Genomic DNA, 25,644 nt, shown 5'->3' with positions numbered 1-25,644 from the left:
GCTGTCATTGTACCGCAATCGAGCAGCACATGTAATCATGCCCTGCCTGCGAGCACCCGTAATACAGTAGTAACGGGTAACATTGAAAACGTGCCAAAATATTGTTCGATGGTTTTGCGTCACATTGCTCAAGCATTTTGCTATTCTGTGTACGCTGACCTACTATAATAACAACAGCGACTTATTTAGAGGCAAGAGGAAAGTAACTGCACATTTAAAAGAAAGAAATAGTTTTATTAGCGTGATCAACATTTGAATTGTATTTATTTCATTTTGTTATCAGAGTTGCAGCTGTGTAACGCGCATACTCCTTCAACCGGACCGCGTTAATATTGATGAATCCAGTGCTGTCCTCGGGCGAGAAACCACCAGCAACGTCCATGGAAACCATATCTTTATTATACAAACTTGCACCACTCTTCCTGGCTAAAATTGACACTGTAAAAAATGTTTTAATAAGTAGACCGGCCTACCTATAAACCGTGCAACTTAACCATGCACCCCAATGAAATGCGTTCCTCCGCTCTCTCACTACGCCTCTCGTATCTATCTCTCGCTCATTCGCATTGTGACGTCATCAACTCCGGGTGCACAGATAAGACGTACGTGTTTAATCAAACCTATCTGCTAAATAAAAAAATCAGAATCAAGATTTATTTAATTTGTATTTATTTATTACTAGAGGATGCCCGCGCCTTCGTCCGCGTGGATTTAGGTTTTAAAAATCCCGTGGGAACTCTTTGATTTTCCGGGATAAAAAGTAGCCTATGTCCTACCCCGCGATATAAGCTAACTCAGTACCAAATTTCATCAAAATCGGTTGAACGGTTGGGCCGTGAAAAGCTAGCAGACAGACAGACAGACAGACACACTTTCACATTTATAATATTAAGTATGGATTATCGCAGCAATCTCGGAGATAAGTACAATCACGCTGGCCGCAACGCAATCATCTTATGAATGCTAAACTTACTCATCTGGCCCACCTGCGTGAAAGGCTACGAAAGCAATAAGAAAGTGAATAGACATCTTCTAGGCAAGCGCGCTCCATTTTAAGCTGCATCATTACTTGCCAGCAGGTCTGAATACCTACAGCCAAGTGCAGTCTATAAGTTAGAAAAGAAGAGAAATAGACAGCCAAAAAAAATTACCATTTCCTTTCAAAACCTGGACTGTTACAGTACCAGTGACAGATTCTTGTGACATTTCCAAACATTTTCTCGTATAGAAAGCTTCCGGTGAAAACCAAAAACCGTTATATACAAAATCTGCCATTTTATCTTGAAGGTATTTCTTGATTCTGTAAAGTCACAATATAAATATTTGAATGAGAAAGCCTAAATCATTTCTACGAAGTTGTGGTAGCCTAGTGGTTAGGACGTCCGCCTTCCAATCGGAGGTCGGGGGTTCGATCCCGGGCACGCACTTCTACTTTTCGGAGTTAAGTGCGTTTTTAAGTAATTAAAATATCACTTGCTTTAACGGTTAAGGAAAACATCGTGAGGAAACCTGCATGCCTGAGTTCTCCATAATGTTCTCAAAGGTGTGTGAAGTCTGCCAATCCGCACTTGGCCAGCGTGGTAGACTATGGCCAAAACCATTCTCACTCTGAAAGGAGACCCGTGCTCTGTAGTGAGACGGCGATGGGTTGATCATGATGAAAGACGTTGGCCTTTAACTTCGCAATTATGTGCGTTTTAACTTTTAAGCAATACTTCATCGGTGAGGGAAAACATCGCGAGGAAATTACTGTATGACTGAGTTCTCCATAATGTTTCAAAGGTGTGTGAAGTCTGCCAATCCGCACTTGACCAGCGTGGTAGACTATGGCCAAAACCCTTGAAGAAACCCGTAGTCAGTAAAGAGACGGCAATGGGTTGATCGTGATGATGATGATGATGATGAGATAAATTAAGTAAGGAACCCACGTAAATCCAATATTTTAGAAGCAGAATTACAACCCGGGTATCTTTAAAATAAGAGTGAATATAGCCATCTTGTAGGTAAACGCGTCCCATCTTAGGCCGCATCATCAATTTCCATCAGGTGTGATTGTGGTCAAGCGTTTGCCTATAATGAATGTAAAAAAATATACCTACCTTAATACCTCCTTATCAAGGGCGTAAGCCTCTAGATCTAAATGAGCTACGTGCAGTATAGTACCGGCAGGGGTTTCGTAAAGTCCTCTAGACTGGAAGGGAAGTTAATATAATATTTTATTTAGTGACGAATAGTTGGATAAAATTCCAGCTTATGCCTGTCTTCGGGATGCAAGCTATCTCTGTACCAAACATTAATATCGGTTAAATGGCTGAGCCGTGAAAGGCTAGCAGACACAGACAGACAGACCGAACTCCCTGGCGCAGTGGTAAGCGCTGTGGTTTTATTAGTGGGAGATCCCGGGTTCGATTCTTGGCAGGGATTTGGAATTTTATTATTATTATTTAAAACAAACATACATTTTTAAATACTAGATTACAGACTTCATGCCGATGCAGCAAAAACCTGGTCGGGTTTATCCGTGCACTGACTATAATTTCCAAATGTCTGGTCTGGTCTGGTGGGAGGCTTCGGCCGTGGCTAGTTACCACCCTACCGGCAAAAGCCGTGCCGCCAAGCGATTATCGTTCCGGTACGATGCCGTGTAGAAACCAAAGGGGAAAGTATAGATATAGATAATAATATATGTACAGCTTATGTTACTTTTGGATAATGTACTCTTTCTAATGGTGAAAGAATGATTAAAATCAGTTAATTAATTTATCGATTACAAACAAAGAAACAAATCTTTCCTCTTTATAATATTAAGTAGTAAAGATATATCTAGAAGTGAATGTGTACCTTCAGTCCTAGGAATCGGTTTTCCACAATGTCAATACGGCCTACCCCGTGTTGTCCGCCCAATTTATTCAACGTTTCCACTAGAACCAGGGGGTCCGTCACAACGAGTGCCTTTTCTTGTCCACTGGGTATTTGAGCAGAAACCGGCAAACCTGTAGGTAAATAATAAAAACTTCTAAGGAGAACAATAATTTACGGATTGGTCATCTATTTTTTCAAACGCTGTTTTTACACACATTCGCGAAACGATTAACGTACACGTGGCAGAAAATAATGTACATCGGCCTTTAGAATAGAATAGAATAGAATAATATGTTTTATACAAGTGCTTATGAATAGTCAGGTAGTTTTAATTTACCACTGGTTCGGAATGCCGTTCCTACCGAGAAGAACCAGCAAGAAACTCGGCGGTTGCTCTTTTTAATTTTAATTTTTCAATTTACAATGTTATTATACCATACTATACAAGCCATTGCAGCCCCGTGCATTGCTGGAGCGAGTCAAATCCAAACTTTTTTATCATTTATAATGACAATTCGGCTTTGTAGAGCCGAGCGTTGTCTCTGTCACTCATACCTATGTGACGTTTTGTCGGTCTCAACGAAAGAGACAGTGCTCTATAAAACAGCTACCTCTTTCTAAATGTATATTATTGTATTTATGTCTTTGTGGGTTAGATGTAAAGGCATTACCATATGTGGATGCATCAGTTTGTGTAACGCAAAGTTAATGCATCTATTGAAAATATTTTACCCTTTTCGATTGTCTATTGTTGAATTTGTAAGATAAATGATATTATAGTACGCGATAGGTCAAGATGGCGATTGGGGTATGAGGCGAGTCGTGGGGGGGGGGGGGGGGACCACTGTATGTAAACTTAAAGTTAAAGCTACGAGGGTTCCAAACGCGCTCTGGTCTGAGAAGCCCACAACAAACTCACCCGGGAAAGCCGCCTTTAAGAAATAGGCATAAAGACGTTAATCGTTTCGCTACCGCGTGCGCTTGCGTGGGTATGCTAAGCCGTAAAAGCCGTAAAAACCTTACCTCTTTCAAAAGTAATATCAATGATGCTGGGATAATCATCCGCTTGTTGAAGGTCACGCGTCATTTTGTAAATACCACTCGGAGGTATGGCACTGGGGTCTTCAAGGACGCCAGACTCGTAACTGAAATATACTGCAAAGTTACTTGCCAGTTTGCCTTTTATAAAATAAAGATTCGTCTCTAATTGTCCCGATTGTGATAGACCGGAGGACGTACACCACTTATTAATGGAATGTGTTCGTAACGAGGCGGAGAGATGGGAGGCATTTATTCGATTTCCTATGCTTCGCCAGATTGGCGGCTGTAACAGCGCCCTATCACAACCTCTGTCGGATCAGGCTGGGGCTCTGTTACAGTTGTACAAGAAGGCATTACGTAAGTAATTAATATATGTGAGGCCTTACGGAGTGGCATATTCCAATAGGAAAAAACTCCTGAAATTGAAGATAATAAAAAAAAGATTCGTCTGTACCTACTTCGTCGTTGCTTATGGAAAATTCGCTGTGTGATTTTTTTGAGTTTTAAAATGCGCTTAGAAATCAAACATATAGATTGCAATACATAAACGCACACGACCTAGAAAAATTCTGTGGGTATAAATATTGGAATTTATATATTTTTCGACCCCATGTCGACCCCAAATAAAATGACAGGCATTGACAATGTGTAGTGATATGAATTGCAGCTTATCGAATTGATTTAGGAGACTGGTCAAAACGACAACAACGAATATAGTTTCGTACCTAATATGCATAATGTTTTCATCGATTGACCACGGGGCTTTGGGCGTCGCTGCGACGGGAATGTTTTCCTTTTTCGCATACTCTATGAGAGAACTTCTCCCCTGAAATCTATCAAAGAACTCTGGGATACGCCATGGTGCAATTACCTGTAATATAATATTTATTACTAGCTGATGCCCGTGACTTCGTCCGCGTGGATTTACATTTTTGAAAACCCCGCGGTAACTCTTTCATTTTCCGGGATAAAAAGTAGCCTATGTGTTATAATCTATCTCCACTTTAAATTTGATCCAAATCCGTTAAGCCGTTTTTGCGTGATTGAGTAACAAATATCCAAACATCTACACCACACTTTCACATTTATAATATTAATAATAATATTAGAATGGATTCTAAGTAGGGTAATTCTATTCTATTCCTACCTTTCCTTCCGGCCACAACGAATAAACGCTTAGTTCAAATCGAACTTGATCATTTCCCTTACCAGTAGCACCATGAGAAATATATCTGAAAAGTGAAAATGAATTTTTATTTAAATCTCCAAGTAGATCAAAGACAAATACAGTACTAGCACTTTTATAATTTACGTAGTTATGTACCTGCGCAGAAATCTTATTTTTGAATGGCGCGAAAATATCTCAGCCAGTCATAACGCGCGTCCGTCTGCTATTGGTTGTTGCCTACGCGCCATGTTTTGTACGTGCGAATCATAAGCGAGATAGAGCGCTTGTTGTTTTTGTGTTTAAAATCTTAACGTCAGGCAATAAGGTTTGTATTTCATTGGTGTACATTAGGTTTTTCCGATGCGATTTATAAAAGTGGTAGTACTGTATATTGGATTTTTTGAATTAGGGATACTGACTTAGCACCGAGTCTTTTGGCAGCTTTCACAATTCCTACAGAAATACATGGCCGTGCCAGAGCGGTACCCAAGTAGTAGCGGCTTTCGTACACCAAGCCCATTTGAATGGCAGGCAACATGTAATTGGTCACAAACTCCTCACGCAAGTCTTCAACTATAACCTATAACAAAAATAAATGATATTTATAGTACCTATAAGAAAGTTTTAGCTGTTCTCTAGAAATTCTCTTGTTTTTAATACAGAAGGTGTAAAACATTAAACAAGTAGCAACTTACATCTTTAGCACCGATGAGTTTTGCTTTCTGGCGAGCCTTTTCAAAGTCCTCATCTTGTCCGATGTCAGCCATGTAACACACGACATCATAATTCTTTTGAATTAACCTAACAAGTAACAAATACGGTTGAAAGCGACATAACTTCTGATTTTTAGGGCTCCGTACCTCAAAACGAAAAAGGAACCCTTATAGGATCACTTTGTTGTATGTCTGTCCGTCCGTCCGTCGTGTCAGTCAAGAAAACCTATAGTGTACCTACTTCCCGTTAGCCTATAATCATGAAATTTGGCAGGTAGGTAGGTCTTATAGTACAAGTAAAGGAAAAAATTTGAAAACCGTGAATTTGTGGTTATAACACAAAAATAAAACAAAATTAAAATATTTTGTAAAATGGTATGGATTACGAAACCTTTCGTGTGTGAGTTCGACTCCACTTGACTGGCTTTTTGGCTGATTTTATTACCTATTTAGCCCAAATTGGGCTAACTTTTTTAATTAAGTACATCAAAGTTGACGCGAAAGAGACGCGATTCGTCTCATCCAAGATATTGCAAAGTAAACTGAACTTTATATCTACTTTATGAACCACTTAAACAAAGTCAGATAGATATGCTAATTCATCAATTCCACATTGATTCACATTTCACAGGTAAATTAAATAGTGCAGATAAAGTTCAGGTAAGATTGTATCATTTTAGAAAAGATTCTTGGCTTCGACTCTGCACCAATGTGCCTTACTTGACTCTTTTGTATATCTAAAAAACCGGCCAAGTGCGAGTCAGGCTCGCGCAACGAGGGTTCCGTACTACAGTCGTACTTTTTCGACATTTTGCACGATAATTAAAAATAATGATGCATAAAAATAAATAAAAATCTGTTTTAGAATTCACAGATGAAGACCTTTTATATGATACCCCACTTGATATAGTTATTTTACTTCGAGAATTGAAAATACTAATTATTAGGTCATGACCACAATTTAATTTTTTTTTTTGTAATGTAACCACAAATTCACAGTTTTCAGACTTTTCCCCGAATGTCTGCTATAAGACCTACTTACCTGCCAAATTTCATGATTCTAGGTCAACGGGAAGTACCCTGTAGGTTTCTTGACAGACAGACAGACAACAAAGTGATCCTATAAGGGTTCCGTTTTTCCTTTTGAGGTACGGAACCCTAAAAATAATATAACAATTTTCCAACTTGCCATTTTAAAATACAGCTAGTATCGAGCCCACCAGAATAAGCTAAAATAATAAGATCTCTAGCCATCGTGAGATACACGACTATAATGTATAATCAACACAACGTTCTGATAAACTATGATGTTCAGACTCGAAGTCACTTAATAATATACCATACTTTAGCTAGCTGCTTTGGTAAAGCCTATATTACATCTAAGAATGTACAGTAGGTACAGTCGTAAAAGTGACTATCTGTGCAATACGAAATTTTGTCGTTTTGAAACAAGAAACGAAACTATTTCCATTATCGCGCGGTACACGATGTTAAAATCATTGCAGTTGCGAGTCTAAATATATAAAAGGGAAAGCTGACTGACTGACTGATCTAGCAACGCACAGTTCAAACTACTGGTGGGCGGATTGGGCTGGGCATGCTGATAGCTATTATGACGTAGACATTCGCTAAGAAAGGATTTTTGAAAATTCAACACATAAGGGAATTGAAAAATAGGCATTTGAAATTTGTGTAGTCCACACGTACGAAGTCGCGGGCATACTACTTAATAAAACAAGATAACATGAAAATACTGTCGCTACGATACATTCGTAAATGTAATATTGGCTTAAACGTTCAACAAATTAGATAACCCCACAGGTCATTATGTACTTTAAATTAACAAACAAGCCAATTTATTTATAATTTCTGTTGTTTACATATTTAACTTTCCTTTGTATTATAATATGTCGATAGTTTATGTATAAAGCTTTACATTAGCTATACCTAGTACCTACTATAAAAACTTTGAGGGAAAGAAGATTTGCCTCCTCATTTTTAATTCGAACGGATAGGATATGGAATGCTCTTCCAGCATCAGTTTCCCCCTCCAACGACCATTAGAAAGAGGTAGCAGATTTGTAGAGCATTGTCTCAGTCGGTGAGTGACAGAGACAATGCTCTACAAAGCCGAAATATCTTTCTAAAGGTCGATGAATATTACTTTTTGCCGCGAACTGTACCTTCAAGTCAAGAATGAAGATTTTCTAGGCAAGCCATCTTAGGCTGCATCATCATTTGCCAGCAGGCCTGATTGCAGTCAAGCGCTAGTATATAAATTAAAAAAAAAAAAATTTTCAAATAAAAATCATGGTGACGATTAAATAATTTATTAATTTTTAACAGTTCAATACTGATAGTTATGTACGCTTAAAGTAAAAAAAATGCATATTAACTATATAATTGCACAAACTATTTTATTAATTTCTAATTAAATCTATTACCTCCTTAAATCTATGTGGAATTAATACAAGAAATTTGATATAGTCCATATCTATTGTGATATGCACAATTTATTTTATTTCGTACTTTTGAACTACTGGTTTATTTATTTTCTTAAGATGTCGGCTCCAAATTTTTTTAATATAATATGTATGCTCATTTTGAACATAGTAAATAATATTTAAATAGCGTCTTTTGGTTTACGTTGTCACATAACCAAGATAAAGCGAGCTGGAATGTTGATAACTAAAACATCAAAAGCTACCAGTAACCTGTAACATGCAAATATTATTAAGTATTATTTTTATAACAATGTGTCCTTTTAGCCCGGGAAAAATCTAGCGGAAAAAAGCGCGCGGAAATCCGCACGAGGTTTTCCTTTCGCGTCGAATCTGGGTCGGTGATTTCGCATTGGTTCTATGAAGTTATAGTCTATTTTTCATTCCCAGAGACAAAAATGACGTTTCGTGTGTTGCCTTTTTTCACGGCTTTTTTATAGTGATGTGGTGCAATCGATACTTACCGATAAATTACCGGTAAGTATTCTTGTCAGATGTGCACCAGGCAACAAAATGTGTCGAAAATAATTCCAATTTAAATGAAATCAGTACGAGCTGAAGTGACAGTACACTTTGGTTCCGTTTTATGACAGGCGGCCAAAGCTACGTTACGGTTACCGTTAAACTTTGACCACCAATAAAAACAAAGTGGGTTGCACAAATCAAGTAAAAGGAAACCGAAAAACTATAACCATCTGTCATGCAACAAGACCGTAGTAAAAGTTGTCGGGCGTTAAAACGTTCGCGGACGGCGTTTTATCCGTTCCTGGGTATATGGCGCTCTCCTAATATTTTAAAAAACATATCTCGCGCGTTTTTCGTTTTAGATTTATCCCAATATGAAATATACACAGAATTGGACTAGTAAATAATTTTTCTAAACATATCTCGCGCGTTTTTCGTTTTAGATTTATCCCAATATGAAATATACACAGAATTGGACTAGTAAATAATTTTTCTATCTTTTTAATCATTGTAGTTAGTATGTCATCGGAAGCGTAAAATTTAAGTTGAATTCGTTTCCCAATATCGACATTTATATAGAAATTACACTGTATTCTAATTTGATATCAGCTAAGTATTGAAGATCCAAATAGAAATTTTAAATAGAATGAACGACAAACAACTTAAAATTAGGGCTCACATAAATATGTAGTAACAATTGTTATTCTTAGAAGTATATTACTAATATAATATGAATAGTAATTTAATAAAACAATTATAATTACATACTAGTCTAGAATTAGTAACTAAAATGCTGGTCAACATTAATTATTATTATACGGTTTTCTTATTAATTAATACTTCTAAAACATTAACAATATAAACATCCTAACATAATATAAACATAACATATTGAAATGTAATTGCAATTAATTGCAAATTATATCACACACAAACAGATAAAATGTTCCGTTTAAACTTTGTAGACCTTTTAGGAAGCAAGAAAGTGAACCAGTCACTTAATAATAACTGGTTTTCCGCCAATTTACGCGAATTTAAAAATAATATACAATAACAAAGAATTTCATAATAATTTATAATGTATGCAACGAGTACGTATCTGTTACATACATTATAGATTATATCGTTAAGCACACGAAACAAGTCGAAAATATTTCTTAATAATATAATAGCTAAATCTATTGGTAAATAAAATTAATTCAGCGTATGGGAAATGTTATAGATAGTTAAAATTATAGGCTTTTGCTATAGTTCTATAGAATTCACGCATATTAGTAATACAATAATATTAATATAAACCTTCATTAAAAAGGGTAATCTAACTTCTAATGTTTTTGGTGTATCGTTGCTAAATGTTTTGTAAACACAAGGATGCTATCAAATCGCCAATTTAATGTTAAACTCTCATTGATATTTACACATACAATATCACAAATACAAAAATAGTAGATTGTACAACAAGAGCATAAAGAAGGCCATTTTATGTTTACCCGAGCCGAAGGCGAGGGCAGATATTTAAGTCGAGGGTAAAATGGGTTTTATGACCGAGTTATACACTCTGCTTTTCACTTGGATTGCGAGGAAACGAAACAATATTATTATAAGTAGAGAATGAAATCTACTTATAATAATATCAGAAAGTCTAGAGTGAAATTCGAGAAATTTTGTAATGCGGTTTATAGGTTGGCAGATCTATACAATCTCATCATAAGTGCAAAATGTTACTGGCACTATATAGAAATTACACAGTTTACACATTTTTTGCGTCATCCATGTGTCATTCAGATAAATTTTTGTCCCTATAAACACTTTATGCACAAGAGCATGAAAAGCAGTTTTAGTCCTCTTACAGCCGCCAGCATAAAGAAAAACTTTACGAGCACGAGAATTGAAAATTAATTTTGAAACAAGAATCTATCTGATGACGCTTGGATGATATAATTTACATACAACTGATGTTAATGTTAATGCACACAATTAAAATTAAAATAAAATTAGTATACGATAGAAAGATAGTATAAATTTATTTTCAATATAACATATTGATTACTAGTATCCATTCAAAACAAACTCTAGCGATTTTGTGATATACATAACATCATACGTAAAAACAACGGAATAAAAAATAAAGATAATAATTAACAATTCAAAAAACCCCGACTGCGGTTTGCACTGCATCTTTTTCAGGTCACACATTAAACCTCATCAAATCCGCCATTTTGATTTTTTTAAAGAATTTTATGTACTCGAGTGACGCTCGCGGCATCAAGACGGTACAGGTACCGGCACTGTTGCACATTGTAGTTTTGAAAGAGATTTCTGCTATATAGAGCGTCGTCTCTGTCAGTCATACCTACGTTACGTTACGTCGGTCTCAACGACAAAGACAACACTCTACAAAACAGTTATCTCTTTCTAAAGTTCGATGTGTATTATTTCCTACCGCGTACTGTATTATTTATCAAAATCGGTTGAGCTGTTGAGTAGTTACGAGTGGACGTAGGAACATACATACGAGTTCATACATATTACATACGTGATACGATACATACTTAATTACTTACAGGTGAAAAACGACTTTCCTGTTAGGCTTCACCGCAGTCGGGCAAAAAGAGTGAAAAGTTAAAAGGTTAAGTACCGTTAGTTGGGGTCGAGTTTAGGCGGTGAGAGAGCTGAGGTCGGAGAGGAAGTTGTCCGGGGTGAGAATGTGAGAGGAGCCGATGATGACCTCCCAATTCTTGAGGGCGGCGGTCACTTCGTACGCGCATCGGATCTCAGAGAAGCACACACCTAAAACAATAACAGTCATTTTAGGGTTTAACTATCATGGGCGATATTCATCACTATCACTAACCATCTATACTAATGAAGAGGCAAAGTTTGTGAGTTTGTTCGTAGGAAGTAATCTCTTGAACTACTGAAGCAATTTTAAAAATTCTTTCACCAGTAAAAGGCTATATTATTCCTGAGTGACATAGGCTTATACTTTATTTTCAAAAAATTAGAGATCCCTGCGAAAATTATAACCCGTGCGAAGCCGGGGCGGGTCACTAGTCTAAATATATAAAAGGAAAAAGGTGAGTGACTGAATGATCTATCAACGCACAGCTCAAACTACTGGACGGATTGGGCTGAAATTACGCAAGCAGATTTTTGAAAATTCAACCCCTAAGGGGGTGAAATAGGGGTTTGAAATTTGCGTAGTCCACGTGGACGAAGTCGCGAGCATAAGCTAGTTTATAATATAGTCCTTTACATTGAAGTAGGATTTTTCAATAAGTTTACGTTTTATAATAACTTTGTGAACCTGTTGAGCGATAACATCGACATGAGACATCAACACTATAGTGAGGTGTAGATGTTGGTTGTAAATAAAATCCAGCTCTAATACCACCAAATCTATATTTCCTGCGAATTTGTCGCGTTGAATATATACAAACACAAAGATATGATATTATTATTTACAACGTAACTATATATACAAGCTTAGAAGAATAGAAATAGGTACGCGGTTCGATAAAAACGAAATAAAATTTATGATGATAAAATGATAAAAGAGCGTGGATTTGACCTGCAGCTCGTTCCAGCAACGCACAAGACTGCAAATACTATTTTATACATGGCATAATCTTGTACCTATATCAAATATTTGAAAAGAGCAACCGCCGAGTTTCTTGCTGGTTCTTCTCGGTAGGAAAGGCATTCCGAACCAGTGGTAGATGCATCCGACTATTCGAAAGTACTTGTAAAAGTTTATTAGAATAAAAAAGATTTTTATTTATTTATTTATTTAGGATGACGTGTGTCTGGCGTGCGGCCGCTAAACATGCGTGGACATTGTGTCGCAGCGGCGTGTTGGAACAGACCACAGATTAATAACAGACTGCAGCCTGTTGCACATAATAGGCCGGCTTCGAATCGATGCGCGGGCGCAGGCGCGGCGTGACGTCACACGAACCGGTTTTTGTAGTTAATACAGAGCGGAGGCGCACATACTAGCCCTGCACGCGACCTGCGGTCTATATATGAAAGGTGTGTTTGTTTGTAGTTTGTGTATGTGAATTTTATGTAAAGATCCCCATAACACTTACCTCCAACGATAAACACAAGCAATCTTGGGACGTTCTTGACAGTCTGTTGAGCTTTGTCTTTGTGCCAGTGTCCGTAGCGCACGCTAAAACCAAACAACAAATTATTATATTCGTATGTACAGTGGCTCGATGCGGAAAAACTGTATCAACTGTATCAATGTCCTTCTCTGGGATGCAAGCTATATCTGTACCAAATGTCGTCAAAATCGGTTAAACAGATGAGCCGTGAAAGGCTAGCAGACAGACAGACAGACAGACAGACACACTTTCGCATTTATAATATTAGTATGGATTATAAACAAGGATAAAAATAATGACGTACGCTGAAAAAAATATTAAAAGGAATGGGACGGTCTTCTATCCCTTTCTCGCAAAACGAAAATTTGTATGAAACCGCACGAAGCCACTATGGCATTAGTAAGGTATGACGTCAAAATGCTATATCGCTATCTCTGTCTAGTCAGAAATATTTAAATGCTTATAACTTTTTGTTATTTCAGTTTACGTCATTATTTTTATCTTAGTTTATAATAAAGTAATAAAAAAATTGGAGTCAAATACCCAATTGTTGTGATTGGTTGAATTTATGATATTCTTGGTGCAACAATACATTGTAGCCAATAGGGAATGAAAACATGGCAACACGATAAGAGTTCCGCGGAGGTACATCGGCGTATCTTATAAAAGTGGTACGTTTTATAAGTTAGTCTATGTATCAGTCTGTCACAGTCAATTTGTTCCGAATCTATGAGACACATACGAATTTCTGTGACCCAAACGTGGACACGTGTAACATAAACAAATGAATTGGGTCACTTGTGGGGACACATTAGAAAGTTTTGCGAATCGTACCGTGTGTGTGAAAGGGCCTCAAACATACATCTCTATATATAAAAATGAATCGCTGAATGTGTTGCTGATCGCAAATCTCGAGAACAGCTGAACCGATTTCTCTAATTCTTTTTTCATAATATTCCTTGAAGTATGGGGATCGTTCTTACGGAGAGAAAAAAATTAAAAAAAATCCTGAAAAAGAATCGACTGTTAGGCGGTACGAAGTTCGCCGAGGCAGCTAGTTTTTTAGATTTTGTCATTCATTTATTCAAAACTATTTAAGCAATGGATGAAAATTATTAACATCCCCCTCCTCCCCTTTACCTCCAAATTTACCGCCTTGAAAAACCCCTCTCCACGCGACATCTACTCGTACTTGCCTGGTTTTTTTAGAGATGTTATAGAGCAAAACATATTTTACAAAAGAAAGAAAATTTTTACCTGGTGGGTGCTTGGTAACCAGAAGTCTGCGCGCGTCCCGCAAGGAAGGGGAAATGACGCTGGTCCAATTTGTCCTCGATCGAATCCTCGATTATGTCCTGTGTGAATACAAAATTATATTATTTATCTTCATATTTATTTTTACCGTTGTTTTTCAATTTACCTTTATATTAGACTAGCTGATGCCCGCGACTTCATCCGCATGGAATTAGGCTTTTTAAAAATCCCGTGGGAACTCTTTGATTTTCCGGGATAAAAAGCCTATGTCCTTCCCTGGGATATCTCTGTACCAAATTTCATCAAAATCGGTTGAATGGTTGGGCCGTGAAAAGCTAGCAGACAGACAGACACACTCTCGCATTTATAATATTAGTATGGATGATGCCGCGACTTCGTAGCGTGGATGTAGGTTTTTGAAAATCCCGTGGGAACTCCCTGATTTTCCGGGATAAAAAAGCATACTTAATGTCCGTGTCTCCAGGATGCAAGCTGTCTTTGTACCACATAAATGATGTCCGCGACTTCATCCACGCGGATTTAATTTTTTCAAAATCCCGTGGGATCTCTTTTATTTTCCGGGACAAAAGGTAGCCTATGTCCGCCCCCGGTATGTTAAGTTAATTCCGTAGCAAATTTTGCCAAAATCGGTTAGACACATACACTTTTGCATTTATAATATTAAAAAGTATGGGTAGTATGGAACTATGGATTACCTTAAGCACCGGCGTCCACCGCGACATTTGATAGGTCTGTTCAGTGATTCTCTCCTTTCGAGGGACTTGGTACTGCTTCTTTCTGTTTCCCTGTTGATATGACATTAAAATTGGTTAGATATCACAATCCGAAGTTAAGACATCCTCCTAGGGCCACAACCTTTTCGCTATCACACACCAGCCATAGCAAATAGGGACAAAAATAAAAACATCTCTGCGTCATATTCCTCATAGCTGAGGTTCGTGACCGCTTTTTATTAATCACTTATTGGCAATAGTTTCTTGGGATAATCTGGTTTACCTCCTCTCCCTCAATGTCGACGTTCAGACCGAGGTTAGTCTGCTTATCGGAGGGCTCGAGCTGCACATGCGTCACCAGCTTGTCAACAAGCTGGTGACGCACGTCCGGTGTCCAAGAATCTCCGAGATGATGATGATGATGTATGTGCGTGGGTAGTGGGTACGTACGTCGACGACCACGTTGAGGCCGAGGTTGGCGAGGTTGAGCAACGCCTGTTTGTCGGAGGGCTCGAGCTGCGCATGCGTCACCAGCTTGTTGAGGTTCTCCTCCGAGATGCCGTTCTTGGACATGATGTACAGCGCGATGATACGCATCTTGTCATTGTTCTTGATGTTCTGTGAACGCACATTTTATTAAAACTTCGCCAACAACTAGCCTCGATGATGTGACGATGCAAGCGAACGAGAGATGAATGCAGCACGTCAAAGTGGGTGATGAGATATGTTGATAACCTTCCTCGTTTCTAATCCGAACCACTAGGATATGGAATGCCCTTCCAGCATCAGTTTTCCCCTCCACTTATAATATGGCTCTTGACTTAAAGAGTGAATCATCTAGACAAGCGTGTTCCATCTTAGGCCGCATTATCTCTTGCTTTAAGGTCTGATTGCAGCCAAGCACTAGTCTATACATTTAAAAAAAAAATTTAGAACCATCGCTCAAAGAACCTATCCATCGGGGTCCCACCAAGGCGACCACATCGGAAAACTCCACTAAGTAAACTGGTTTTCGTATCTTTAGCTGTTGTTACAATTAATTATGAATGCTTTCCCATACCTGATCTAAAAGTACAGGTACAATGCTCCTCATGTGGTCCTTAATCTTCTCACCCTCAGCATCAGTGCCCATTGCAAGATCCTGAAAAAAGTAAAGCAATCACATTACAGTACCGGAACGCTAAATTGTTTGGCGGTCCACGGCCGAAGCCTCCCACCAGTCCATCATGAATCATGTTTGAATACCCCAGTACCTGTTCCACCTTGCAGAGCTTGTCGACGTAACCCTGGTACGCCTTCATGCAGTCCTCAGCGAGGCGCAGGTGTGTCGCGTACTTGGACAGCTCCTTCTGGTACTGCGGCATCTTCTTGATCATCTGCGACAAGTCTCGCATGGATTGTTTATCACCTGCAGACATTATGATATTATTATAGCTTTATATTTCCCACACATTGTAACTAATTCTGTTGTACACAAACTAAATAAATAAAAACCGTACAAACCGTCCATATTGTGTCTATCAAGAGTCAAGACCCGTCATGGGAATCAAAACTTATAGGGTACTTCTCGTTAACTTTCGTGTAGGCACCAATCGTAGGGTTTAGATGGATGAACGACGTAGCCTTTAGTATCTCAAATGACGCAACTACTTGCAAAAAGAGATTCAAATCGGTTATATACAATGGTTCAAATTCACATAATCATCATTATTCAGGGTCCCGCGCGGCTTCCGGAACAATAATAATTCTCAAAGTTCATTGTTTTATCAAAACAATATTAATCTAAAATCCCACTAATTTTTTTATACATAAATCCATACTAATATTATAAATGCGAAAGTGTGTCTGTCTCTCTGTCTGCTAGCCTTTCACGGCCCAACCGTTCAACCGATTTTGACGAAATTTGGTACAGCGATAGCATGCATCCCGGGGAAGGACATAGGCTACATTTTAACCCGGAAAATCAAAATGTTCCCATGGGATTTTTAAAAACCTAAATCCACGCAGACGAAGTCGCGGGCATAATCTAGTAATATGATAAATATTTTCAGTCATTAGAAAATCAAGTTTAGTTTTAACAGTACCTCCTCCCATGCGTTTAGAGTCAGTGAATTTCTTGAGATTCTTGGTAACCGACGTGGACACCACAGCGATGTGCTGATGCCGCAGCTCCACCCACAGTTCATCATTCTCGTCCAAAAGCACTTCCTTCTGGTTGCCTTGAGCGTCATATCTGTAGGAATAAGGAATATTCTACAATTTTCTTTTTTAAAAACCATGTTTTATTTGAACCTACTCTCTCCATGATTCTTCTTCTTCTTTTCTTCCGAGTTCTTGCACATGGTAAGGCAGGGCTGGCCATGTTTCACCTATTCTAGTATTAGCTAGTTAGCGAGGATGAGTGGCACAGATATGCTCAGATGCTGAGGGCCATAATGATAAGGGAAGACAGAGAAAAAGAAGAAAAAAAGGAGAGAGAGCAACCAGAGGGTCAGCACGAAGTAATGTAATACGGATCCGTGATGATCTCGCAGAGGGGGAGGTCGTTTAGTTCGTGCGAGTCGGACACACCTGTCGGTAGACAGAAGTCCATTAGGGATTTTTCCTCCTCCTAGAAAAAAAAAATTATTAGCTAGTATCGTAGTAAGAACCGCGTCGCTTACCGGTAGACATCGTTCTCGATGGGCAGCAGGTCGTAGGCCATGGCCTGCAGCGTGAGCTCGTGCAGCAGCGGCGACACGCAGTCGAAGCCGCGGTCCAGCACCAGCAGCTGTGAGCGCGCCTTCTCCGGCCCCTCGCCCATGGTCGGCTCATCCGCCTAGACCATTTAAAGTACAGTAGAGGTCATTCAAGAGGTCTCGCGGGCGCAGTCATAATATCAAACGAGTATTTATGTACAAACGCAGATACATAAATACACATAGCTGTTCATATGACTTTTATAGTATGGCTCTACTATCGGGATTCGACAAATGCCGACTTTAGTGTACACCGAAATACACCAAAGATTAGTGCGAAGTTAGGGAACGATACGATTAGCGTTTGTTAAAGTTAGAATACCTCGCTGAGTTTGTTGTGGGCTCTTCTTAGACCTGGGCGCGTTTGGAACCCTCGTAGCTTTAGTTTTAAATTTGCGAAAAATTATCACCACTATATCATCATCTTACAAATGCAAACCGACTATCAAAAAGCGTAATTTTTTACCTACTTTGAATAAATGTTTTGACTTTGACTTTGAAAAGTTGAGATCTTGTTCTCTATTTGCCAACATCGAAGACTCTAGTATGCTATTTGTGACAACAACAGCTTATTACAAAAACTCATCTAAAATGTTTATGTTTCAATATTCATCAATCAATCATTCAAGATGTATGTACGTACGCGGCAGAAAGTCGTCGACACATCGGTACATCGACATTTAGAATGAGATAGCAGATTTATAGAGCGTTATCCCTGTCATTGAGATCGACAAAACGTCATACAGATATGAGTGACAGAGTCAACGCTCTACAAAGCCGAAAAGACATTCTAAAGGCCGATGTACATTACTTTCGGCCGCGTACTGTAAGTAAATAATGCACATTACCTTGTAGGCATCCAACTTCTGCTGAATAAGTTGCGCGAGTTCTACATTGCGTTCCCAATCACTATGAAATAGTAAAAAAAAAAATTGTTTTAATATGAAAAAAAAGTGTTAAAGTATGAAGATTTTTTTTTGCTTTTACTTATGTTTATAAATTAGCAACTCCTCTAACTAGGAGTCAGAGGCTATATCCAATACATTTTGCAGATGAATGCATTTGTATTGTAAGGCTTCATGTTTATCATTATGTATGCTAAATAAGAAGCCATTTTATTGTTATGAATGAAAATGAAAATGAAAAAATATTTATTTACCATAGATCAATCAATTATAACATTGTGTTATGGTACCCACACTAGGTAGTCCTGTGTCGTGGGTACCTAATAGAATTAACAATAAACAATTAACCGGTAAATTGACGCTCGGTTTACTAGTCTACGTTCACTTAACTAAGGTAGGTATTTATCTAAGATTAAAAATAAGGTTACAGTACAAGCTATGTTAAGATTAATTATATACATTATTGTGTTAAGTATAGATTATTATCTAAATAGTAATGACAAAGTGCCCTTATGTTAAATGCAAGAAAAGTTTTTCAGTTTCATCGTAGCTTAAGGAAGCGAGCCATATAGAAAAATGGTTTAGCACTACCACTCACTAGTGTATTGTTATTGTTTTTCTTTTTGTATTATAGCTAAGTTTTAAGGTCATAGCTCAGTAGAACTACCCAGCAGCCGACATGCAGCCTCCTCTCGTGCGGTTATGGACTTCTATGGACATATACGCTCACTCATGAACTCCGTCGCAAGCTGTCCACGCGCGGACGGCGAGTCTGCTCGCATGCTTGCCTTCCATTGACTTCTCATTGCCAATGCACAGGTCCCGAGTGGACCGCGGCTACCCGCAAGTGAAACACACGTCTTGTAGACCTAATTACCTATCTAATTTGAACTTGTAGGCGCGTTTGGAACCCTCGTAGCTTTAGTTTTAAGTTCGCGTTAAAATTATCACCACTATATCATCATCATCTTACAAATGCGAACCGACTATCAAAAAGCGTAATTTTTTTACCTACTTTGAATAAACGTTTTGACTTATGACTTTTAATGCCAATCGCTGACAGACTAATCAAAAATTAGTGTACCACGCGACGTTTACTCGTTGACCACGCGAGGTTCACTGGTAACAACGCGGCGTCCACCAGTGGACCACCTGTCAACGAGTGGACGCTGAATATCTAGGTGGTACTGGTCGGGTGCTGGGCGGCTCTAATGAGCTGTAACCTTTATTCTACCTTCGGTAGCGCACAGAGGGGTATTCTCCAAGAGTGGCACAGAGTGTAGCGATTTGTTCTGCTATACGTTCCATATTGGCGTTGCGGGTCTGAGTGAGTGCTGGGTTGTACATGCACTGAAAGGTGTCCGGTGAGTCCAGAGAGAATACCTAAAAAGATTACAACTTTGTAACAAAACAGCCGACTTTACACACCTTTGAGAACTATGGAGAACTTGTTTTTCCTTCACCGTTAAAGTAAGTGAAGTAAGTAAGGTAGGTCTTATAGCACAAGTAAAGGAAAAAATCCGAAAAACCGACAATTTGTGGTTACATGACAAAAAAATATTAAAATATGTTCATGAACAACGAATTAGTATATTGAATTTTTAAAGCAAGATAACTATACCAAGTGGGGTATCACATGAAAGGGCTTTACCCTTTTAGGGGCAAAAATTTAGAGTCTTTAAATGTAAAGTTCATGTTCTGTCCCGTTTTAGCATTGTTAAAAAGAAAAGGATGCAGATACTCTCAATTTAGTTTAGAGAAAGACAACGGAATCGGTGCCATTAAACGCCTTAAAAGATGGCATATACTACAACTACAAGATATGAACATACTCGATAATATACAACACAAAAGGGGAAAATATTTACTGGAATGCCCTCTAAACTCATAACTTTAAACCCACGCTCATCCAAAATCTGATGATAGCTAGGAAGCCGATGGCAGATAGATACATTGGAAAAAGAAGAATATGTATTTTTTTTCACTAATGAAAGTGCACATTTTTTTAAATTACCTGACACTCATATGGTAAGAAAGCAATGTTGATTTCCTTCAAGGTTTTTATCTTTCTTGCAGCAGAAGATTTACACAATTCATTGAACAACTCCTCAGGGCATACTAACCATAGCAGCATGAAAAAAAATTCTATCTGAGTAACTTCATACAAAAAAAGAAGTTTGAATGGAGGCTTATGGAGGTGGTGATTGTTGTCCTAATACATAAAACACAAACAATGGGGCTGATTCTCTTGTACACAATCTCTAAACTAAACTAAATTAACAGGTCTAAATCTAGTGCTATCCTTTTCCGCAAGCAACATTATGATAGGGATAGCAATAGATTTAGACGTGTCATTTTAGTTTAGTTTAGAGATTGTGTACAACGGAATTAGCCACTATGTTTTTGTCTATGTCCGTTATAGACTTTGAAAACATCCAACTGATGTGCCCCAGACCGGTTTCATTAGAAAGGCAAAATCGCGAAGATGGTTTTAGACAACAAAAAATCAATTTATTAGGCACATTTTTTTAGCGTAGTAGCATGCGCCTTGGTTTCCAATAATAAAAATATAAAATTAGGGACAAACCTGTTGTTCATATGGTACGAAAGCTATGTTGATTTCCTTCAAAGTTTTGATATATTTAGCTACATATGAACGTGATAATTCATCAAACAGTTTATCAGGACAAGCTGTAAATTAAAATAAAAGTGAAAATGTGGCTAATTCCGTTGTACACAATCTCTAAACTAAACTAAAAGACATGTCTAAATCTATTGCTATCCCTTTCATAATGTTGCTTGCGGAAAAGGATAGCACAAGATTTAGACCTGCTAATTTAGTTTAGTTTAGAGATTGTGTACAAGAGAATCGGCCCCAATATGAAATTAAAATGCAACTTAACATAATAAAATTGTATTCTAGCACAAATAAAATAAAAATGTGCGGTGAAACAGTTAAATATTGCTTTTAATCCAAAACATTGTATTATTCTATTAACATTTGTATATTTTTTTAAGTCAGATACTAGTTAGCCCTTAACTGCAATGCCACCTGATGCTATGTTGCATTCAAAATAAACTGGCGTGTTTCCACTTGAGACCTTCATTAGCAATAACAATAGGATTACATTCAACATGCCATGTAAACAATAGGGGTAATAAACCAAACACTCATAAAGCCCATTCATTTTTAAAGGAGTCGGTTCAACCTCATAGTGTTGATACTTTTGAATTCACCCGTCATGACTTAATCCTATTGTTATTGTTAATGACGATCTCCAGTGGAAAGACGCCAGTTTATTTTGAATGCACTATAATTGGGGATGCAGTCTAAGATGGAAGCGGGTTAACTTGGCTTGGCATAAATAATGTTTTTTTACTAATTTTGCTAAAGTATTTCACAATTTTACTCAATAATGTTCACAAGCGTTATTCAATGTTTTGCTTAAAAGATGATGCTACTTAAACAGATATTTTTATCATGTTAAAAAAATGAATTATTTTTACCTTCAGTGAAGAAAACGTGTGCTGCCTTGTACATGATGCGGTTGCCAACGGAGAAATCATTGATAAGAGCATGCACAGATTTCTCGCATGGTGTAATCAAGTAAATGCCATCCATGGTGTACAATGGTTCACGTTTCTTGTGGATGTCTTCTACCACTATAAAATAGACAGTTAATTTAAATATCTGTAAAACACATATCCAAAGCTGGGAACCTAAGACTGACGATATGATCAGTAATCTTTCTTCTATAAAAAATGAATCGCTGAATGTGTTGCTGATCGCAAATCTCGAGAACAGCTGAACCGATTTCGCTAATTCTTTTTTTATAATATTCCTTGAAGTATGGGGATGGTTCTTACGGAGAGATAAATTAAAAAAAAATCCTGAAAAAGAATCGACTGTTAGGCGGTACGAAGTTCGCGGGGGCAGCTAGTTTTTAATAAAATTAATATTTTATTCCAACAGTCCAGAACGAATTGATCTTTTATATTTTAGCATTTTTTAAAATACTTTTTATTACATACAAGCATAGTGTGAAGCATTTTACACATGAATCATATTTTACACAGTAGGTATGCGGCAGAAAATAATGTACATCGACCTTTAGAAAGAGATAGCGGTTTTGTAGAGTATTGTCTCTGTCGTTGAGACTGACAAAACGTCACATAAGTATGAGGACAGACACAACACTCTACAAAGCTGAAATCTCATTCTAAAGGTCGATGTACATTATTTTCTGCCCCATACTGTAATTATATACAAAATCTAAAAGTTTGGATGACACCTCTGCCAAAGGGCACACAGACATCTTTGCCAAAGGGCACACAGATCAATCTAAACGAAAGTTGTATTAAATACTAGCTTATGCTCGCGACTTCGTCCTCATGTACTACACCAATTTCAAACCCCTATTTTACCCCCTTGTAGGTCGAATTTTCAAATATAATTTCTTAGCGGATGTCTACATCACAATAGCTATCTGCATGCCAAATTTCAGCCCAATCCGTCTAGTTATTGCGTTGCGCTATGCATTGATAGATCAGTTAGTCAGTCAGCTTTTCTTTTTATATATTTAGATAAATACTCATTAACAATTTTTTTTAAAAGTATTTTAGGCATGTTAAATGACTAATATTCCCATTTCCTCTCCAAATAAGCATCAAGCTTGTGCTAGGAGTATGTAGGTACGACAATAGTGCAATGGGCGGGTTTTGAACCGTCAACCTTTCGGTTTTCAGTCCACTCCTTTACCTGTTGAGCTATTGAGGCTCTTATTGTATCTGATAGAAGAAATAAAATAAAATAAACATGAAAATTTTTGTTAATAAATGAATAACTATAGACAAATATATAATTACATGTGATTCCTTCTGCAGAAATGTCGTGCATCTTGCAGCATGCAGACACCATGCGCATGGAGAGCTGGTCCACAATGAGTATCCGCCATTCTATACGTTGGGACTCCTTGCCTTTGGGACCGCGGTAGCGGATCACCTCATTCATAATCTCTGCAAAGTAAAAAAATAATCTTTAGTTTTTTAGAGGGAGGCTTCAGCCGTGGCTAGTTACCACCCACTGGAAAGGCAGTACCGCCAAGTGATTTAGCATTGCAGTACAATGTTGTGTAGAAACCAATCAAGTGTATGGGTTAATTGAAACTGCCCACCTTCCAAGTTAGACTGCATCATCACTGATCATCAGATGATTGCAGTCAAGGGCTAGCTTGTGTCAAAATAAAAAATTTAAAAAGTTCTAAAAGTTCATGGTAACTAAAATTGGCAGACAATCAAATACAAGTTCTTTTGAGCAGTAATAATTATTTATTATTCTCTCTCTCTCTGCGTCATACTCCTCATTGTTGAGGGTTGATCCCTGCTCATTCACATAACGATTGAGTTTTTTTTTGGAATAATATTGCAGTGGTTTTCCACTTTCCAGATCCTTTTTCACATACATATTATGTTTGGCAAAGAATACTAAGACTACTATTTCAACTCTTATGGGTTGATTACACCTAACGAGTACAGTGGCGAGTCAGTGTCCTCGGCCAAGTACTCAGTTGGTATAAACACTTTAAAGAGTGCAAATTAAAGTTACAAATTCAGATACTGACTTCATCCAGCCATCGTTACTTAATAATAATAAAGTGATATGCACTGTCACAAATAGGGCATGATAAGTCTCCACAAAGTCTTTATTCAAGTGACTATTAATCCATACTTAGTATTATAAATGTGAAAGTGTGTCTCTCTGTCTGCTAGCTTTTCACGGCTCAACCGTTCAACCGATTTTGACGAAATTTGGTACAGAGATAGCTTGCATCCCGGGCATGGACATAGCCTTTTGTTGTAAATGCAAAGTTTTTGATAAATTGTAATGTCCAAAGATCCATTAAACTATAAAAGTTATATATTTATTATGTTGTCATGATTAGCCAATTATTAATGAGTGACCCAATTCTGGCCAAGGGCCTTATATTATATTGTATTGATGTTTTGTTATGAAGTAAGCACAGGTTTCATAATTAGTGGCTAAAAATATGTGTCTTGTAGGCATACATCAGTAAACTATAAAATAGATGCAAGTGTTTTTCTTCTTCTTTGATTGGGAAGGGGTGGGCAGGGTTTCGGTCACAATGTATGACGTAAATAGTATCCCCATCCCCACCCCTCTATAGCAAGTGTGAAGTGACATAAGAAAATCAATAATTTACGTAGGTCAGCTACAAAAGTATTAAGAGCGCATAAATATTAATTATATAATAATATGCATAATATACAATAACTAAAAGGTATGATAGAATTAAAATTTTGCTAAATATCTCGATTATTTAGAATTTAGATAGGTACATGATGAAATGGTTACAAAATGTTAAAACTATGTACTGCTGCTGCAGCATGTTGTATGAACGAAAATAATTAAATATTAATTGGTTTCTTTAATGAGTTATGTTGCCAAAAATGAGCCTATATATTTTGTACAATTTTAAAATATTAGTCATCGATAAGGCTAACAACAATACATGGTGAAATGTATTTTACATTTCACAGGGATATCATGTATTGTTAGCAATGTTCTTCTTTTATGTTTGCAAAAAACCTATTAAAAACAATAGTTTTTGAATTAAAAAGCAGTGTAAATATAGTAATAAAATTAAATATTTTCACTCACTTTGTCCGACAAGTGCTTTCAACGCCATCTTGCACCATAGACTAACTATATGGCTCAGTGTAACCGTTTCAAAAACGGTGAATCTGCCCGACACTGGCAAAAAATCTACCAAAATCTGCCAACTCGATTCCTGAAAATGCCAAAAATAAACCATCATATTATTACTTATTATGGGGACTAGAATAAATAAATAAAATAATCATTAAAGAATTCTTAAACCAATCTTAGATATATATTTTTTTCGTGAGGAAACCTGAATGCCTGAGAGTTCTGCATAGTGTTCTCAAAGGAGTGTGAAGTCTGCCAATGCGTCCTTGGCCAGCGTGGTAGACTATGACCAAACCCATTCTGAGAGAAGACCGTTCTCAGTAGTGAGCCGATCATGTTGATGATCATGATCATGATGATGATGATGATGAGTAGATTATTATTTAGCTAAGTAGTTACTTACTTATAATTTGTACCTATTATATAT

The 25,644-nt window shown here is 37.5% G+C and overlaps 2 protein-coding genes across 4 annotated transcripts; both read right to left on the bottom strand.

Annotated features, from left to right (window-relative positions):
- Nucleotides 1–223: 223 nt before the first annotated feature.
- Ass (argininosuccinate synthase) lies at nucleotides 224–7,093 on the bottom strand. Of its 2 annotated transcripts, XM_069498024.1 has the most exons (11): nucleotides 6,974–7,093; nucleotides 5,767–5,872; nucleotides 5,491–5,651; nucleotides 5,051–5,135; nucleotides 4,742–4,774; nucleotides 4,629–4,711; nucleotides 3,886–4,007; nucleotides 2,842–2,993; nucleotides 2,100–2,191; nucleotides 1,152–1,300; nucleotides 224–438 (listed from the first exon to the last, which is right to left on the bottom strand). In XM_069498024.1, exons 1-11 carry the CDS (start codon nucleotides 7,036–7,038, stop codon nucleotides 269–271), a joined length of 1,218 nt encoding a protein of 405 aa, XP_069354125.1. In that variant the 5' UTR covers nucleotides 7,039–7,093; the 3' UTR covers nucleotides 224–268. The 2 variants fall into 2 exon arrangements, with proteins under 2 accessions (XP_069354125.1, XP_034841501.1); XM_034985610.2 differs by having other exon boundaries at nucleotides 225–438; nucleotides 4,629–4,774.
- A 2,424-nt stretch (nucleotides 7,094–9,517) lies between these two features.
- On the bottom strand, nucleotides 9,518–25,214 carry Rop (Syntaxin-binding protein Rop). Of its 2 annotated transcripts, none has more exons than XM_034985606.2 (15): nucleotides 25,170–25,214; nucleotides 23,357–23,506; nucleotides 21,998–22,153; nucleotides 21,078–21,181; nucleotides 19,725–19,873; nucleotides 18,434–18,494; nucleotides 17,511–17,665; nucleotides 16,932–17,080; nucleotides 16,101–16,255; nucleotides 15,908–15,988; nucleotides 15,298–15,465; nucleotides 14,830–14,919; nucleotides 14,117–14,214; nucleotides 12,842–12,924; nucleotides 9,518–11,540 (listed from the first exon to the last, which is right to left on the bottom strand). In XM_034985606.2, the coding sequence occupies exons 1-15, from the start codon at nucleotides 25,195–25,197 to the stop codon at nucleotides 11,407–11,409; spliced, it is 1,761 nt and encodes a 586-aa protein (XP_034841497.1). In that variant the 5' UTR covers nucleotides 25,198–25,214; the 3' UTR covers nucleotides 9,518–11,406. The 2 variants fall into 2 exon arrangements, with proteins under 2 accessions (XP_034841497.1, XP_034841498.1); XM_034985607.2 differs by lacking the exon at nucleotides 21,078–21,181 and adding an exon at nucleotides 20,505–20,608.
- Nucleotides 25,215–25,644: the final 430 nt, after the last annotated feature.

The sequence above is a fragment of the Maniola hyperantus genome, chromosome 4 (assembly GCF_902806685.2).
Source record: "Maniola hyperantus chromosome 4, iAphHyp1.2, whole genome shotgun sequence".
NCBI lineage: Eukaryota > Metazoa > Arthropoda > Insecta > Lepidoptera > Nymphalidae > Maniola > Maniola hyperantus.
The sequence above is the reverse complement of the archived record's forward strand: the minus strand, read 5'-3'. Positions and strand labels throughout refer to the sequence as shown.

Excerpts from the sequence above, each read along its gene's own strand:
- Rop (XM_034985606.2), bottom strand. The coding sequence starts at position 25,197 with ATGGCGTTGAAAGCACTTGTCGGACAAA. Across the intron at positions 17,666-18,433 it reads AGAAGTTGGATGCCTACAAG|GCGGATGAGCCGACCATGGG; the intron begins GTAATGTGCATT and ends TAAATGGTCTAG. Across the intron at positions 11,541-12,841 it reads GCTTGTGTTTATCGTTGGAG|GTGTGTGCTTCTCTGAGATC; the intron begins GTAAGTGTTATG and ends TTATTGTTTTAG.
- Ass (XM_034985610.2), bottom strand. The coding sequence starts at position 7,038 with ATGGCTAGAGATCTTATTATTTTAGCTTATTCTGGTGGGCTCGATACT. Across the intron at positions 5,873-6,973 it reads ACTAGCTGTATTTTAAAATG|GTTAATTCAAAAGAATTATG; the intron begins GCAAGTTGGAAA and ends GTTACTTGTTAG. Across the intron at positions 1,301-2,099 it reads CTTGATAAGGAGGTATTAAG|AATCAAGAAATACCTTCAAG; the intron begins GTAGGTATATTT and ends GTGACTTTACAG.